Raw genomic sequence first — 18,185 nt, 5'->3', positions numbered from 1 at the left:
CGGGCCTTGTGCGTGAGCTTTTCGCGCATGCGCAGTCGGCAGCCTGACCCGGAGGAGAAGCGCAGCGGCCATTTTGCTCGGAAGGGGGCCTCGGCTTCAACACGTGAGAGAGAGGAGTCTGAAGACACCGCTACCAGCTCGGTATCTCTGCCTCCAGTGGCACCCTATTCATGTGTGAACCGACAGAGGCGTAGGAAGCCAGCACCATGCCCACCATCACCCTGCCGCCAAAGGAGAACGCTCTGTTCAAGAGAATCCTGGTAGGCTGCATGGCTGCACCGCCGTTAGCCTGCTAACTGCTGCTAGCCTGTCAGGTAGCCGTCAGTAATAGCGGCTAGCATGTAGCTCCGGAGATGCTCGTGAATAAACTAGAGGCGTGAGTCCTCTAAATACCCCGCCACCCTCCACTCCTCCGGAGCGGGGTGCTGGCCGCCGCAGCACCGGTGAAGGAGGAAGCTCTGCGGGCTAACAGAGCGGTCATGTGCCGATATAGCAGAGTTTGTGGCCTTGCTTCTTGTTCAAAGTGTATCAATGACAAAGCTGGTTGACACATGACAGCCGTGCAGGAGTCGCGCTGCGGGGCTGTGCTGGAGCTTCAGAATGTATCCACACTGCAGCGGGGTGGAGGAGCTGCAGCCCGGCTAGCCCGGTGTGCTCGCCCCGGTGTGAGCATGCTGCCTGCCCTGACAGAGAGGTGCTGGTAGCTAGCGGCTAACTAGCGCCGGTACTTCACTCGCACAGCTTTTAAAGTTTCTCTCCAGTCAGCACACACTCACTCTGAAGTCAAACCTCGGGGGCGGGTTCCAGACACTGAGTTCTGAGTGCTGATTTTGACTTCTGCCAGGTAACGGAGTACCAGGAGTAACGTCTGGGTTTGTTGTTGTTTTGTCTTCTAAGAATGTACCTGAAGGTCTGCAGCGGCTCCCTTCAGCTTCACACACACCCCGGTGGGACTAAACGTCTCACCTGCATTTCACATTTAGCCAATAGCATTGTTTCTAATGGCTCCTAACTCGATTGTAGATAGTTCAAATCATCATGAACTTAAAGCCGATTTTCAATGATGCTGACTCAAATGTATATTCGATATGTGACAGGTAATAGCAGTAAAGGCTTTGTTGGTAATACTCTTGACTGAATCAGCTACAACAGGTAGATCTCTTTTAAAGGCTGAAAGCTTTAAGAGCAGCTTTTGCAAATACAGCAGTTCTTGTTCAGTTCTTTGAGAGTGTTTTTTTAAGAGGCAATGCCTATGGAGGCAAGAGATGAATTTTATTTAGTGGATATTGTGAAAGATCAATCTCTTTTGGTCCTGAAATTCGCAGATTGAGACAATCAGATTATTAAACTACAAATTGTCACATGTTATCAAGGTGCATTCAGCAGTTGTATCCAGTGGTGCTGAGAGGAGCTGCTAAAATCACTCAGTGGAATCCACAGTAGACTCCTTCAGTTTTTTTTTTCCAATAGTGAATCTTCGCTCTGCACAGCCTCCATGTCTCCGCTGTGGCATCTCTGCTTGGCCATGTGTAGATTTCATGTCTCTGCAGCTTCCCTCTGCTCTGCTGTTGACTGGTTGTGTCTGAAGGCTCGGGCCTGAAGAGAGAGCTGGAACGATGCTGCATCTTCAAAACAAATACACCAGGATGTACTGATCACAAAGTCCAGAAATGTTGACTTTTTCTGGGATCACACTTGTGAACTTCTGATCTGGACTCTGTTCTTCTGTTGCAGAGATGTTACGAGCACAAGCAGTACAGAAACGGCCTCAAGTTCTGCAAACAGATCCTCAGCAACCCAAAGTTTGCCGAGCATGGAGGTAAGATGAAAACAGACAAACACACTTCCTGCTTCCATCCAGAAAATCACACCTCCTTCGCTCTGCATGTGAGCCGTATAACCTCCCTCTGTGGCAATACTCTAGAACAGGGGTCTCAAACTCAATTGACCCGTGGGCCACTGGAGGCAGAGTCTGGATGAGGCTGGGCCGCATCAGGGATTCCACAAAAAAAGTTGTACAAAAAAATCCTCAAATGTCATCAACAGTTTGAATGATTTCTTCTGAACATGAAGTGTCCTGAACATGAATGGAACATTGAATGAAGATCATGAACGGCTCTTCTGAACATGGTTTCTCTTGCCTACACTTCTTCTCACATATCTGAGCCACATTTGGCTTGAGAGAAGAAGCAGTTGAGACTCAAAATGTCTAGAACAGGTCTCGGCAACCTGCAGTTTTTTGGTCCCTCGAGCTGCGGACCGTCAACTCACAATTAATACTGAAATTTGTGGAAGTCTACTTTCATGATAAATGTATATTAGAATATGGTACATCGTCTCAAAAGAACAGTAAATCACATCAGACTCATGATCTTTAAACTGTCAAGTAAAGTAAAATAAACACATGTGGAAACTCTTTATTGAATTATGTGAATGGTGCCAGCTTTTACTTTGACACTCACCAATCATCAAGAGCACCATGGCAGGAGGACACCCCACACAAAACCGTCTTCACTCCTGGTTGCCCACCCACAAATAATAAACCAAACTAAACTAGATGAATTAACTAACTACCTGAACAAAGCAACAAAAACACAACACAATCATTACCAACACTACAACCCTAAAACAACCCCCAACAACAGCTAAAACGCGACGTACAGAAACTCCCATGATGCACTTCAGCGATCACGGAGCGGACTGCTGCAGTGCATCATGGGAGTTTCTGTACGTCGTTTTTTTGATGTAATTATTGGGGGTTATATTAGATTTCTAGTGTTAATGATGATTGTGTTGTGCTGTGTTTCTGTTGCTTTGGTCATGTAGTTAGTTAATTCATCTAGTGCCATGGTTTGCCTATTGGGTGATGTCATAATTTAAGCTCAACTTTTATGGATTGATTAGTGGAAAAGTTGTACTTATAAAGTCAATTCCCAATTTTACCTACCAAGCAAAAGCAAAACTATTATCCACTGAACTTATACCACTTTCAAAAGATGTTTTGTTCCGTGCTTCCAGCCTGCAAACCTTTAAAGTACATGAACTTACCCAAGTAAGTAAACAACATCTCACTTCGCGCGTTGGCGGGCCGCAATAACGTTATACTTTCGCAGCAAGGTGCGGGCCATAAAATATCGTCTCGCCAGTTTGAGACCCCTGCTCTAGAATCATGGTGACAAGCAGAGAAGCTTCAAAGAATTTTCCGTAAACCATTTGGTGTAAACAGCACATCTAAATGAAGGTTCAAACTACAACGGGCACTCGGTCGAGCGCACATCTTTGCTTACGCAACATTTGTCACTATGAAAACCAATGGTTTACAAGGTTATTTGATCCACCACATCACTCCTTCCATCATTTGTCATGGTCGTTTGAATTGCTTCATGTTATCACTGTTGGACACAGATGTACACACATTTTACAATTTCCATGTGAGCTGACAGTAAAGCGCGCCGGCGGCTCGAGGACCTTAAGAAAGACAAGCTTTCTTTGCAGAACCGAGTTAGCGTCGCTTGCATACCGATTGCTCATATCGATGCCAAGTAGCCTGTCGGGTAGAAATATTACTGTGCAAAACACTGAGCGGGGGCACACAGATAAACCACTACCCGGGTCAATCACACCGGTGTTTCTGGATACTTGCTGAACCGAGATATTAGCTGCAAGGTTTGGAGCGAAGTTAGCAGTGTGCTAGCATGTGGCTAACGGCAGCTTCGTTGCTGCACCCCTGATGAACACGGCCTCCCCTACCGGGAACCAACGGCTCAACGTGGACCTCGAAAGGAGACGCTGATCTCCTCCATGAGGTGCCTCTCCCATCCACTTCGTATGGGACATATTTCTGCATTTTTTGGGGGGGTTATTTGGAAACAGTTAACCAAATAGATCCCAAAATCTCATCGATTGGGCTTTGGATGATGACACTCAAAGCTTCTTTTTTGAGAAGCTCAGGATTTGCTAACGGATAAATGGCTTTGATTCGACGACTCAGCTGCGAAGACGGTTTTTTTCACACAATCATTGTTTGTGGTTTGGTGTTGTTCACATATCAATCTCCTTCGTGTCCACAAATCTTGTGTTTTCCTACTGTGGGTGACCTAATGTGTGTCTCTTTGCTCTGTCTGTAGAGACGCTGGCCATGAAGGGTTTAACCCTTAACTGTCTGGGAAAGAAGGAGGAAGCCTATGATCTGGTAAGACGAGGCCTCCGCAACGACCTCAAGAGCCACGTCTGTATCCTTTGACCTTTGACCTGCTCTAGAGTCCCATGGTGTTTCTGCGATGTCACGCACTGTAAATGCTGTGTGTGTGTTCCTGAACTCTCGGCCCACTCAGGCTGGCACGTGTACGGCCTCCTGCAGCGTTCGGATAAAAAGTACGACGAGGCCATCAAGTGTTACCGAAACGCCCTCAAATGGGACAAAGACAACCTGCAGATCCTCCGGGACCTGTCACTGCTGCAGATCCAGATGAGAGACCTGGAGGGCTACAGGGTGAGCGACACACCAACACTTCACCATGGGGGAGCAGTGCTGCTGCTCCATTGTGGAATAGAGCCATCAACAGTGACACACAATATTCAGCCATGTGAAGCATATTTTAAAAATGCGTTTTTTATTGGTGCAGTCTGATTAATTACTACCATATATCACCTGAGCAGAGGGATCTGGCTTCACATGACTGCTACAGATCTGAGTACCAGCGTAGCAGTGACAGCTTCTCACCAACAACACTGTTGTTTAGTGAATTGTAGCTCCTCCAAGAGCACGTTGCTACGTTAGCAAAGCTAATTTATATGCTTAAGTTCTTTTCACAGTAAGACTTTAAATGACCCAGATTAACCCAGGTGGGAGGGGGCAGAAGATGAACTGGGGGCAAAGATGAAGGAGTAGGTGTGAGGACTCACTGTGTCCTCTCCTCACAGGAGACTCGGTACCAGCTGCTGCAGCTGCGTCCGGCTCAGCGGGCCTCCTGGATCGGATACGCTGTGGCTTATCACCTGCTGGAGGACTTCGAGATGGCCGCCAAGATCGTTGAAGAGTTCCGCAAAACACAACAGGTATGAGCAGACACCGCCAGGTGAACCGGACTGAGTCGGTACCTGGAGTTCTGCACAGCAGAGTGAGCAGGAGGAGACATCTTAGAAGTTCGGTCCTGCTGCTTTGCTCTATAGACCTCTGAGTGGTCACACTACAGAAGTCTGTAAAGAGCAATTTTTACTATGTTCCACCAAATGACATACATTTTTCCACTTTTTCCCTTTTCTAGTGGTTTTTTGCAATTTTAAAGGTTTTTAGAGTTAAGCAACTTCAGCAGTTTAATTTTTTTTAATCATTGGCCTTTTTTTCTATTTGATCTGTTGTATCGATCCTTTTCACCCTCATACTTTTATCTGGCTGTTTCTCCTGGTTTTATCTGCTCTCAGTCCAGCACGTTGTGAAAATAAATCCTGCATTTTGTAAGTGTTTCTTTTCCCTCTGCTTCTGCTCAGACGTCTCCAGACAAAGTGGACTACGAGTACAGTGAACTGCTGCTGTATCAGAACCAGGTTCTGAGGGAGGCCGGCCTCAACAAGGAGGCCCTGGATCACCTCAACACCTACGAGAAGCAGATCTGTGACAAACTGGCCGTGGAGGAGACCCGAGGTGAGCTGGACTTCCAGGCCTAGTCTGCAGGTCCACACACACAATAAGAACAAGAAGTTTACACGTATGTACGTTTGTAGGGGAGCTGCTGCTGAGGCTGGAGAGGCCTGAGGAGGCTTCAGAGGTCTACAGGAGACTTCAGGAGAGGAACCCAGAGAACTGGGCCTACTATCAGGGTCTGGAGAAGGCCTTCAAGCCAGGTGAGGCTTCGCAAAGCAACACACACACACACACACACACACACACACACACACACACACAAGCTGGGATGTACTGGAGCTGTTCATTTACACCTCAACATCAACCTCTTCATCTGATTGTAGTGTTTTCACATTATATTCTAGTAGGACTCACTTCGTTCATCCTGAAAACTGTACTGAAGTAGGACAACTACAGTTTGTGTTTTGTTGCTCCTGATGGATTAAATTAGTTTCGGTCATAAATGTGTGTGATCTGTGGTATTAACCCTTTAATAACCGTAGCTTCCAAAACTAGATGTTGCCTGTTATGTGAAGAGTTTGTGCAGAGGCTGCAGATGAAAGATCACATGGATGAAGCTTCATCAGTTTTGTCTTAGTTTGACGGGGATTGTGCAACATGGTGTTGTATTCTCGTTGTCTCTCTGTTGCCGGTGGAACAGAGAATAGCAGGATGGTAAATGGATTTCACTTGAACTGCTTGAGTAGTCCCAAAGCACTTTTCACCGTTAATCATATTCAGCTGCCATGCAAGATGTTCAATCCGTTCATTGGGGTTCAATGTGTTGCTCAAGGACACTTCTACATGTAGACCGGGAAAATCGAACCTGCAACTTTCTGATTGAGAGACCAACCAAGCCACAGCCGCCCATACAGGAGGATGAAATGACGTACTGCAGTAAAACCTCTACCAGTTGTCTTCAGTCTGTGTGTGTGTGTGTGTGTGTGTGTGTGTGTGTGTGTGTAGGCAGCACCGAGGAGCGTCAGAAGATCTACGAGGACTCCTGGGTGAAGTTCCCTAAAGGCCTGGTTCCCCGAAGGCTTCCTCTCAATTTCCTCACAGGTAAACATCACAGGCTGCTTGTGATAGTAATACTCTGATTACAACTACACTTCCTCAAAGTCCACTCAAGCCTCACCTTCCTCTTGAGCAGTGGTTTCCAACCTTTTACCATTGTGAACCAAGGCGACCTCGTCCCCACCACGCCTGTACCATAACAAAAGAAAAGAAGGAACCTAGAAATAGTTAATTATATTTTGAGACAATGAGTTGCTTTTTTTGGTTTACACACCGTCCCTTGGAGTTTGGTGTCCGTTGCCGCTAAGAAACCATATTGTATGTAACTCTCTTGGAACCCAAAATGTGGTTGTTTTTAACATTTTGATGGAAATATCTTTTTTTTATAGCCAGATGTTCCTGCTGCTGAATCAGTGATTCAGTGTAGAAAAGGTGAAATGAAACAAGATCAACACATTTTTTCTACACCAGCTGAAATGCTGCAGTTTTCTCAGGCTGAGCTCATTGCAGAGGAGATGAACTTGTAATGTTGGGCCGGTGTAATCAGAGCAGAACTAGCATGTAGCTCCAGGATTGCTGAGACTCAAAAAGACCTTTATGCACTCATCATACATGAAGAGCAAAAATAATGAAAGCACAACCTTTCAAGGTTTCTGTACCGTAATCCTGCTCCAGCAGGTTTTGTTCCAGAACCTTCTGGGAACATGTTCCTCAGCTTTTAGCCCACAATTAGCTTTCTTTGTTTTCTTCATCAAAGTAACACTGTCTTTTCTCCAGTCCCTCACATATTTCTCACACGGTCTCTTTGTCTGTTTTCTATTTTTGCTTTTAAGTTCTTGTGTGGCCACTTTCATTGGGGGGTGGGGGGTTTACGGGATGTTTTGGACAATCAAAATTGCGGAAAACAGCGCTCCGGTTTCCGAGAGGTGTGAAAAAAACAGACAAGACGGGGTGCGTGCACGCCTCCATGCTCCAACCCAAGATTCGCAACTGAATAAGCGCTTCATACTCAACCTTATTTCCCAACAACATTCCTGGACACAACTTAAAAATAAAAGTCAAAACAATCTTCTCCCAACCGAGCTTGTACTTTGAAAGTAACACCGGATGCGCATCCGTAAACGACATGGCCTTTGCATCCATGTGAGAGTGCAGATGCGTAACTGACTCAAATGACTCGTGGAAACTCCGTAAAAAGAAATCGAGTGCGTCAATAACGGAGGAGCAAAGAGCAAGAGTCTGGCGAAAGAGAAGAATGAAAGAGAGAGAGAGAGAGAGAGAAAGACAGAAGAGAAACAATGGCTGCTGCTTCATCCACAACTGTGTTCTCTTTTTATTTGGAAAAGTATCGAAATACGTGGTGGTATCGGTATCAATACCAAAATGTTGGTATCGTAACAACATTAGTTTCTTGACGCTGCCTCGTATCCCGCAGGTGACACGCACGGCAAACATGATGCGGTGTATTTCCCCCAAAAAAACACCTGTCGACAGGCATCACTTTCCCTGGCTCCAGTTGTGGGCGGAGCCACAACAGTGATTGGACTCATGAGGGCTTTTGTGCAGCAGGCTGACCACACACACACACACACACACACACTGTAGCCTGTTAAGCAACAATGCAAAATTAATTACGAAACCAAAAACCTCCATCCATTCGTATTGAACCGTGCCAGACAAACCAAACTCGGGATGCACCGATCCATGTTTTTTCACTCCAGATCCGATCCAGATATCTGAATTTGGATATCTTCCGATACCAGAGCTCTGTTTGCTTTAATATTATCATTATTGTTGATTTTATATGAGGCTGTAATAAACTCTCTACAGGCAAGTATGAAAAGTGCGAATCTATGCATGCATTCTCCCAAAAGGCCACTTGGGGGCAGTATAAGGTCAGAAAAGGTAGCAGTACAAACTATTTGTTCAATTTGGACTCGGAGCACCACCTGTTTAACAGGAAATGATAGCCAATTCAGTTATATCAGTCTCATAAGATATACTAAACAATTAATTAGGAATTTGAATTAGTAGTTAATCACAATTACCAGAATTAACAGTAAAGCTTGAAGCATTTTGGAGTTCTTGACACAGAAGAGGTTGATATTTCATTCACCTTTGTGTTCATTAATAAGACAGTAATTGTGATTCCAAAAATTTGATTTATTTACAATGAAAACAAATATAAACACAGATTCTAACTACCTATATACAGCTGTGTGTGCGTTCGTGTGTGTCCGACCAAGACCTGGGACAGAACTACAAAACAAGATGGCGGATCACAATAAACTAAATTCAGAATGGAGGTTACCAGAGAGCAGGAAAGCTGTCCTCAGTCTCCACCATGTGCTGGAGAACAATAGAACATGGAAGCTAGTCTATAGCTACTGCTTCCTGTGTGTCTCTGTTAAAGGGACATCTCTAAAATGAGTTGATGTGAAGGTGATTTGTTTTATAAAACATCTCAAGTCATCAGATGGTGTTCAATTTACGTGTGTGATGTCTTTGATGTGAAATGTGTAGGATTGTGAGTTAACAAGATTAGCATGCAGACCCCGTGTCTGTGTGGCAGAGTTAATGTTGGTTTATAGCTTGATAACTAGTGAGGAGAAGAAGCTGGTGATTCAGGAAAGTCTTTCTTTGCAGCGTCCTGGTTGTTCCCTTGTCCAGACTGAGGAGCTGGTCTCTGGTGGTTTTTCCTGCTGGTTCAGGAGGTTCCTGCAAGGTTCTGTGAGGCATCGTTTCCCCGGTCTTGTCCTGGAGAAACTTGTTGGTCTTGACTGGTTGATGGGAGATCAGATGCTGGGTGCTGCTCTCTGGATCCGGGGGAAGTTCTGACCCTCGTGGTCGGTCAGAAGAGGAGTTGAGGCTTTTGTTGCAGGCCTTTGGTGTTAGCAGGATGCTAAAACTGGGTGAGCTGCTGCCAGAAACTCACCTCCTCCGCCAAAGAGCAGGAGCAAAGCTTTTAGAGAGAATCTCTCCAAATGCTTTTGGTAAGGTGTCAAATCCTGGGAGTCTCCACCAATCTGTGACTGGCTGAGTGCATGGGAGCAGTCAGTGTCCCTGCAGGACCCCCTGCAGTCACATTCCTGAGGGTCAGACTCCACATGTCAAGACAAATGAAGATTGTCTTTCCTTAGAAAGGAACCACTTTTTCTGTGGTCTTGTGAGATCCCAACATTGGTATCGAAACTCTATACCGATACTGGATCAGATCGACCCCTTCCCTAAACCAAGCGGTTCAATATATCACAGTCAACTTTAGTCCTGACCAGTTACTTTTCGATGTGTAAAAATCAGGCTGAGCTACATTCTGCGCATGCTGCTGAAATGTGTTAAACTGAGCTGTCTGCAGTCGACATGTGATGAAGACCTTTTGTTTTACGTGCACTAGATGTACTGGCAGCTGTCAGTCTGACTGTACCCGTGCCAGCCTGCTCTACCGTTCACTCTGTTGTTCTGGCCAGGGGAGAAGTTTTGTGAATGTCTGGATGTCTACCTGAGGATGAACTTCAGTAAAGGCTGTCCACCCGTCTTCACCACGCTCAAATCGCTCTACGGAGACACAGAGAAGGTCAGCAGGCCCACTGCTCACACTGACTGCTTTTGTTTTGAAGCTGAAGGTGTAACCGTGTTCTCACTCCACCTCTCTCTTACTCCCTGCTTCTCTCTGCTCCTCTTTTATTCTCTCTTGTCCTTCCTGCTCCAACCTCCTCTCTTATCCTCCTTCCTCTGCTCTCCTCACACCTCCTCCCTGCAGGTCACAATCATTGAGGAATTAGTCGTCGGCTATGAAAGTTGTTTAAAAAGCTGCCGGATGTTCAGTGAGAACGGTAAGTGAGGTTTGCAATATGTGAAAGCAGGAGGCTCAGTTTGACTGGTGATGACTCTCTCTCCCTCTGTCTCTGTCTCTCTCTCTGTCTCTCTCTCTGTCTCTCTCTCTCTCTCATTCTCTCTGTGTGCTTGCGCAGACGATGGTAAGGAGGAGCCCCCCACCACCCTCCTGTGGGTTCAGTACTTCCTGGCACAGCACTTTGACTTCATAGGGCAGCCCAGCGTGGCTCTGGACTACATCAACACCGCCATCGACAGCACACCCACACTCATTGAGCTCTTCCTCATCAAGGCCAAGATCTACAAGGTAGGCACGCAGGCTCTGTGGTGCTGGGATGCCCTGGAGCTGATCATTTACACCTCACCAACATCTTTTTACATTTCACTTTTCAATACTTTTTATTAGATAATTTTCTTAATTTCAGCAACGTTTTTGAATTCCACTATTTTTTACGCTTCGTGTCGACTCTCTTAATACACTTTTTCTTCTACTTCAAAGCTAAAACTGAAATAAAAAAAAACATTGCTTTAAGTCATTATATATCATTTTAACAGCACCAAACTTCCACTTTCAGGATTTGAACTTTCAAAATGGCTTTTTATTTATTGGAAAATTTGTATTTATTCCCCCAAAAGGACTGCAGAAAAAAACCCCAAAGTAAATAAGTGGATGAAGGTTTTGGGTTTCGACTTTTGGATATATTCAAGGTTCTGCAGACGTTTCTTTGTCTAAAAAGTTGTCTTCTGTTAAAAACCATTCTTTAATGTCACTGCCACTGGTTTTACCACTGGTTTTCCTCAATTCTCTGATCCATGGCCACTCACAGTTTGACCTTTGATCATCATTAATCCCACTTCTCTTTCATATTTAGAATTTTGTCCTTCTGAATTTGCAGACATGAATGCACAGAGCATAGAAACACAGTTCAGCAAGTTAGAGCGAGTTTCTGCCTCTAACCTCCTCCTGGTTCCCCCCTGCAGCATGCAGGTAACATAAAGGAGGCGGCTCGGTGGATGGACGAGGCTCAGGCGCTGGACACGGCCGACCGCTTTATCAACTCAAAGTGTGCCAAGTACATGCTGAAGGCTGGACTGGTGAAGGAAGCAGAGGAGATGTGCTCCAAGTTCACCAGGGTGAGACACACTGAGGCTGCTGGGAACTTTTCTCAACTTGTTTTATATTCCCCAAGTTAGTCAGGAGGCCCAATTCCAGATTTTGTAATATAATCTATCAAAAAGTCATTTTTCGGTTTACATTGTTTCAATGAAATAAAGTTGTAAAATGCTGAATTGTGCTTTCAGAGCAAAAGAGAAACAGTGCTACCCAGAAAGTGGCTCAATCTGTGTGGGCGGGGCCTAAACCTAGATCACTTACCATCCCCTCATATGGGGTCAACCTCAGTAAAAGTCTGACATTTCACTGTCTGAGCGTCTCATTGGAAGCAATGTGTGTGTTTCCCTGTGTGTGTTTAGGAGGGGACGTCTGCAGTGGAGAACCTGAACGAGATGCAGTGCATGTGGTTTCAGACTGAGTGCGCTCTGACCTATAAGGCCATGAACAAGTTAGGCGAAGCTCTGAAGAAATGCCACGAGATCGAGAGGGTGAGCTCACGTCTGTTTTCACTCACGATAGAACTGTATATGTAAACATGAGAAAAATAGTTATTTACTAATCATGTTTTTCTCTCTCATGAAAGCGCACCACAAATGGAAATTGCACACTTGCAGGGTATAACTTGCAGGCTCCTAGGTTTAGTACAGGACGGCATTTATCTACACCCTGCCATGTGCCGTGTAATGAGTGTTTAATCATACTTTAATCATGTTTAGCATGTAGCATCACTAGTGTGTGAGCCCAGAAACTCTATAGCACGTAGCACAGCTCGGCGTTACTTGCTGCCTCTTGGCACTCGGGGGTGACTGCGTCTGGAGTTCAAACCAAACCAACTTGGCGGCTCAGTCTCAAACTTTCTCTTTTATTATTAAAAGAGTTCAGTGAAAAATATTTCTGAGAACATTTCAGGAGAGAAAAAAGCAGTGCAGTTGCTGAATCTGTCCTTGTTTTGGGTCCACTCCAGCTAGTTTAGACGTTTTACCAAAGTTTCACGATGCATCAGAGCTCAGCTTCCTGTGACTCATTTGCATAAAGTTGGCTGGATTCAACTTCATGTAAATCTGCCGCAGGCAGCTCCAGGAAGCTGACAAAGCTGAAAACGCACCACACTCAGCATGCACTGCAGTGCGTTTAAGATAGACAAAGAATAGAAGCAGGGAATGGCTGAATTGAGGAAGAAGTGAGGCAGAGCAGTAGCTCTTAAAAATGTTATAGAAAAACCTGCCTTTCATGGAGATAATTCTTATGAAGCAAAACTCAAGTCGGCTTACGTCTCAGTGGTAGTTTTTCTCGTGGCCCTCTGGAAACTTGAGTTTCCCAGCCCTGCTCTGTCGTCTAATGATAAAGTGTTTGTGCTCAGCATTTTGTGGAGATCACGGACGACCAGTTTGACTTCCACACCTACTGCATGAGGAAGATGACGCTGCGCTCCTACGTGGACCTGCTGAAGCTGGAGGATGTCCTGCGCCAGCACCCCTTCTACTACAAAGCTGCTCGCACCGCCATCCAGATCTACCTGGCCCTGTACGACAAACCACTGACCGACGACAACAAGGAGAGCCAGGCCGACACAGGTCAGACCGAGGGGCTCTGCATCCCTCCCGGGCTCCTCCTAGACCTTCTAACGCTTCTCCCTGTGCTTTACAGAGAACCTGACAGACAAGGAGCTGAAGAAGCTGCGTAACAAACAGCGGAGAGCCCAGAAGAAGGCCCAGCTGGAGGAGGAGAAGAAGAACGCAGAGAAGGAGAAGCAGCTGAAGAACCAGAAGAAGAAGAAGGAGGATGACGATGAGGAGATCGGAGGCCCCAAGGAGGAGCTAATACCTGACAAACTGGCCAAGGTGGGCGTCGGCAAGCCTGGAGCCGCGGGCTGAGTAACCATCGCTGCTCTGATTGGTTGAATGAGTCCTGGTCTGCTTCTTTCACCAGCCGGAGAACCCTCTAGAGGAGGCCGTCAAGTTTCTGATCCCTCTCAAGAACCTGGTACGCAACAAGATCGAGACTCACCTGCTGGCCTTCGAGATCTACTTCAGGAAAGGTAAACTGGAAGCTGCTGCTGCCGCCTCATGGCACGTCACCTCAACTCCTGGATCGGCCCTGCATGTCCTCTCCTGCTGGCTTGTTTGAACAGTGTGTGTCTCAATGTGTGTAATAACCTCCATCATGTGGCCGTGATGTTCCCTGTAGAGAAGTACCTGCTGATGCTGCAGTCTATAAAGAGAGCTGTGGCCATAGAAGCTTCCAACCCGTGGCTCCACCAGTGTCTAGTCCGCTTCTTCAAAGGAGGTGAGCTGCACCATCACGTCACACAGACATGGCCTGCTGCTGTACAGGCTGCCAGGATAACTGTGTTTTCTGTGTGTGTGCAGTGGGTGAGAGTGCAGACCTGGCAGAGGCTGTGAGGACGGTGCTGAAGCAGGAGATCTCCAGACTGTTTGGAGAGAGCAACCCTCAGAGCTTCAACAAGAACTACCTGAGCCAACACTCCAACGCCATCCCCCACCGTCTGGCTGGTACACACACACACACACACACACACACACACACACACACAGTTCATTCCTCAGCGCCTCGACTGCACTTGTTATTGTAGAAAGTAACTCAAACATTCTCCAGAATGTTCTACTTTGTCTAGGCTGGCACAGCAATACTGATTCCAGACCAGAGGTCTGCAACCTTTATGAGCACAAGAGACAATCTTACCAGTGGCGCTGCCAGGATTCATTTGCATATTACGCACAGACCCCCCCCCCCCAACACACACACTCAATCCACCCCTCAATAGCTTTTTTATGGCTACAACAACCATGTTATCATGCAGAAATGCAGCATAAAGAGCCTTTGCATCACAGATACTCGTGTAGCCAGAATAAATACATTTACTGATGAAAAAAATCCAGGTTCACGTCTCTCCTTCTGCTGCAGCTGCATAAAATAGTGGCTGCTTTTCCCAAAACGTCTGGGGGTCGAGGACGGTGACAAACATCAGCTTTATGTGGTCTTTTAAATAATATAATGGCAAATAATATAATCCTGAATCCTGCCATTGACTTTGTAGTGAGCACAAGTAAATTGCACCGTGTGCTCGAGTGCTGTGGTGCGTTCAAAGACCTCTTGGAAAAGTCCTTCTTGAAAATAGTTTTGACAATAAATCTGTAACCAAATGTCTTTATCTTCTTCTTTAGTCATTGTAAGTTGATAAAACCTCTATTAAATCAACACAACTATATTTTAGTTCATGCAGCTCCAGATGCAGTCAGTGCTGGAGAGAGAACTCTCTGACGATCCAATCAGAGGGCTTGAATACACTGACGTCACCCTGTGCCTTCTAGAAGGCCCTGAGTCGCCAATATCAAAATCTGATTGGTTGAAGCAGCAGCGTGACCGATGCTTATTTTACACTGCAGACGCCTGCAGAATTGAATCTGAAGGCCTCAGGCAGATTTCTTTACCCGGCAACAGGTGCTGGATGAAATGTGATTGGTTAAAAGCTTTAATATGGAAGTTCACGTCTGGAAGCAGCAGCTGGGGGAGAAGCTATGAGAGGAAGCAGACAGACAGTTTGGAATTATTTTCTAGGTATTCATGGACAAAATATAATCAACATCAGTCTGTGGTTCAGATCTTTTTCTTAGACCTGCAGAGAAGGCTTTGCAGGCCCTGACGCCTGCCACTGCCTTTAAACATTGTTGTTTTTTTTCACACCTTCAAAACAATTGTACGCACGATGCGGACAGGATTCCGGCTGGCGGCGCCACTGAATCTTACCACTATCCACTTCATAAACATCATCTGCAGCCACATAAAATATTGAAAAGTGAAGATAATGCAGCTCATGAGGTGTTTTTCTAGTTGCCTGTGAAAAGTGTGTGTGAGGTTCCTCTGCTGATGTTTAATTACTTAGATTTTAGAGCAGAAGACATCTTTCTAACTTGTTGTTCGTGGCCCAGCTGCTAAGATGATGGTGTACCTGGAGCCCTCCTCTGATAAGATGGCCTGTGAGATAGCTACAGCGCTGGACGATTCCTTGTGTGGGCGGAGCATCCAGGTGAGTCCCGGCAGGACGGGAAGAGAGTGCTGTCCGGCGGTTCGTCCTCTGAGCATCTGTGTGTCTGCAGATCTGCACGGAGGTGCTGGAGGCGCTGCGCGACGGCCAGCTGGGCGACAGCCAGCAGAAAGCCTACGAGGCGTACCGAGCTGCCTGCCACAAGATCTACCCCTACTGCCTGGCCTTCATGCCCCCCGGTTACCAAGACAACAGCACAGTGATCAGTGCCAACGGCGACCTGTCGGCGGGAGAGCACGACGATATGGCCAACGAGATGTGAGCTCCACTTCGGGAGAAGAGGAGGAGGAAGAGCGAGCACGCCGTCAGACGCCTTAGTCCTCCAACCAACACACATGTTCCCCTAAGCCCCACCCCCTCCGCGTCCTGGGCTCTGGCTGCAGTGAGTCGCCCCCCCCCCCCCCCCCACATTGCACTGATCTGGATGGGCTGAGCGCCACAGAAGAGACGAGCGGGAGCTGGCACACGCAGCCAGATTTAACTTTTTTAAACCAGAAGAAAAGGATTGTGGGAAAATGGACTCTGGCAGGCTGAGAGGGCTTCTGTGAACACAGTTTAGGTTTTCTAGAACTCCTGTGTTTTCACGCCATGTCCTTCTTGTAGGTGCAACTGCTTCTCACGTTTTTAAAGTAATTTATATATTACAAACTGACAAATGGATTAATAAAACAATATTTGCAAAACCAATCTATGCTCCTGTTGTGTCAGAGGAACAGTGAATGCAGTTTTGAGCCCATGCCACATGAGGGCGCTGTGGAGGCTGCTGGGAGCTGGAGAAAAGACACCTTCTTAAGGACATTGATCCAGGTCTAGACCTTTGCTTCCAGTCTGTTCACGGCCTGCAGTCTAGCTCAGACGCAGCTGATTTTCTTTGGTTTTATTTTATTTTTTCTGACTTCTGTTGTCACCGGTTTGATGTGATGTTGAAATAATAATCTGATCGCTGGCAGAGCATTCATCATCTCAGTTCTGTTGTAATTTGTACATCTGATGAGATGAACCCCTGAGGACATGGGAGAGGGTTTTAACTTCAATTCTTCACAATGTGCAGCTCCTGCAGGATGGGAGAGTTCTGATGCTGCTGGAGCTTATTTGTACATCTTACCTGCTCAGAGACATGAAAAACCAAACTTTCTTTCCTCTACTATGACATTTTGTGTGTAGTGAAGTCCTGGCCTCGGGTTCAGTCTTCTTAAACATGAACCTTGCAGGGTTGAAGGTAGCACGTCTGCTTTTTTCAGATGACGTGGTCGTTGTAGCGACGCCTTCTTCAGGCGTTGGCTTGAATCTACAATTTGAATTTCCTTGGGATTAATAAAGTATCTACTCACTCACTCCAGTTAAAGCCCGGTCTTGTTGAATTGAGGATTACTGGCTCGCTGTTATTCTCAGGTATTTGAAAGCTTCAAACAAAATGGGGAACAAGTTCATTTTAGAGAGGATTTGAGTGCATGACTTCAGTGAACGTCTTATCTACAGGAGGGACTGAAGTCATTTGTTCCAAAAGAGTCAGAAGAGGAGCAGAACACCACATCCTGTTCAAACCTGTTCAGGTTCTGTGAGAAGACTCTGCCACTACCACTGGATCAATGGCCAAACTGAACAAACACCAAGAGGCCTCAAAGTGGAACAAATCAGGTGACCCTTTTCAAGAAACAAAAAGCTCCGTCAGCACACCTCACGTGAAAACACTTTAATAGAATGTAATAATTTATTTACTGCAGCACAGAGGAAATGGGTCCATATCACATGTTAGTTTCATTCTGAGTCACCCTGTAGCAAAATGTTTAGTACAGCATGAACTTTTAAGTCCACACATCAAATTTCTATGAAAGAGTAAAGAGCCTCACACAAATAGTGTAAAGTATTGTTTTTTTTCTGTTTTTCTTCACGGTTTTAACCCAAGAAAAAAAGTTTCAAAGACCTGAAAGGATTTATGGTTTATTCCACAACTTCAAGAAACATACAGAATTCTGAGGGGAAAAAAATCTAACTCGTGAGTGTGAGTGAGAGAGGTATTACCAGGTGAGCTCAGCTGGCTAACCATCATGAGAGCAGCTCAGTAAAGATCCACTGTGGTTCAGATGATCAATAAACTAGTTAAATACGACACACGTGTTTCTTAACTTTTCTTAAACACTTGTCAGTGGGATGTTTGCTCCAAAACTATCACTTTTCCTCTTTTTATTCCACACCTGATTCACAGAAATCTGAATCCTCAACACGGATCAGTGCAGGCCAAAACCACATGACTCAGATTAATTCTGCAGGTTTGGAGCAAAACTACGGAAGCGTATTGCATTCACATGAAAAAATAAAAATGGACTTTTCCTGAATTAATGACATTATCTCAGATTTATGAGAAATAAAAAAAAAAAATTGATTTGGCTCTTTTTCTGATTTTATGAGAACGATTTTCTAAAAAAATCGATTCTGTTTTTCAGAATTTGAGATAATTGTCAGAATTATGAGAAATAATTAATTTTAAAAAATCCGGCTCCGTTTTTCTGAATTTATGAGATAATTAAGAG

General features: G+C 45.6%; 1 protein-coding gene across 1 annotated transcript; it reads left to right on the top strand.

Moving 5' to 3' along the window:
- The first annotated feature begins 53 nt into the window (after positions 1-53).
- On the top strand, positions 54-16,993 carry naa15a (N-alpha-acetyltransferase 15, NatA auxiliary subunit a). Its single transcript, XM_080465478.1, has 20 exons — positions 54-260; positions 1,735-1,819; positions 4,128-4,232; positions 4,335-4,492; positions 4,924-5,058; positions 5,491-5,644; positions 5,725-5,844; positions 6,590-6,685; positions 10,108-10,214; positions 10,401-10,473; positions 10,612-10,781; positions 11,456-11,608; positions 11,948-12,076; positions 12,949-13,162; positions 13,236-13,429; positions 13,518-13,626; positions 13,776-13,874; positions 13,958-14,101; positions 15,539-15,636; positions 15,707-16,993. The coding sequence occupies exons 1-20, from the start codon at positions 207-209 to the stop codon at positions 15,914-15,916; spliced, it is 2,607 nt and encodes an 868-aa protein (XP_080321604.1). The 5' UTR covers positions 54-206; the 3' UTR covers positions 15,917-16,993.
- Positions 16,994-18,185: the final 1,192 nt, after the last annotated feature.

The sequence above is a fragment of the Lipophrys pholis genome (assembly GCF_963383615.2).
Source record: "Lipophrys pholis genome assembly, chromosome: 6".
NCBI lineage: Eukaryota > Metazoa > Chordata > Actinopteri > Blenniiformes > Blenniidae > Lipophrys > Lipophrys pholis.
The sequence above is the reverse complement of the archived record's forward strand: the minus strand, read 5'-3'. Positions and strand labels throughout refer to the sequence as shown.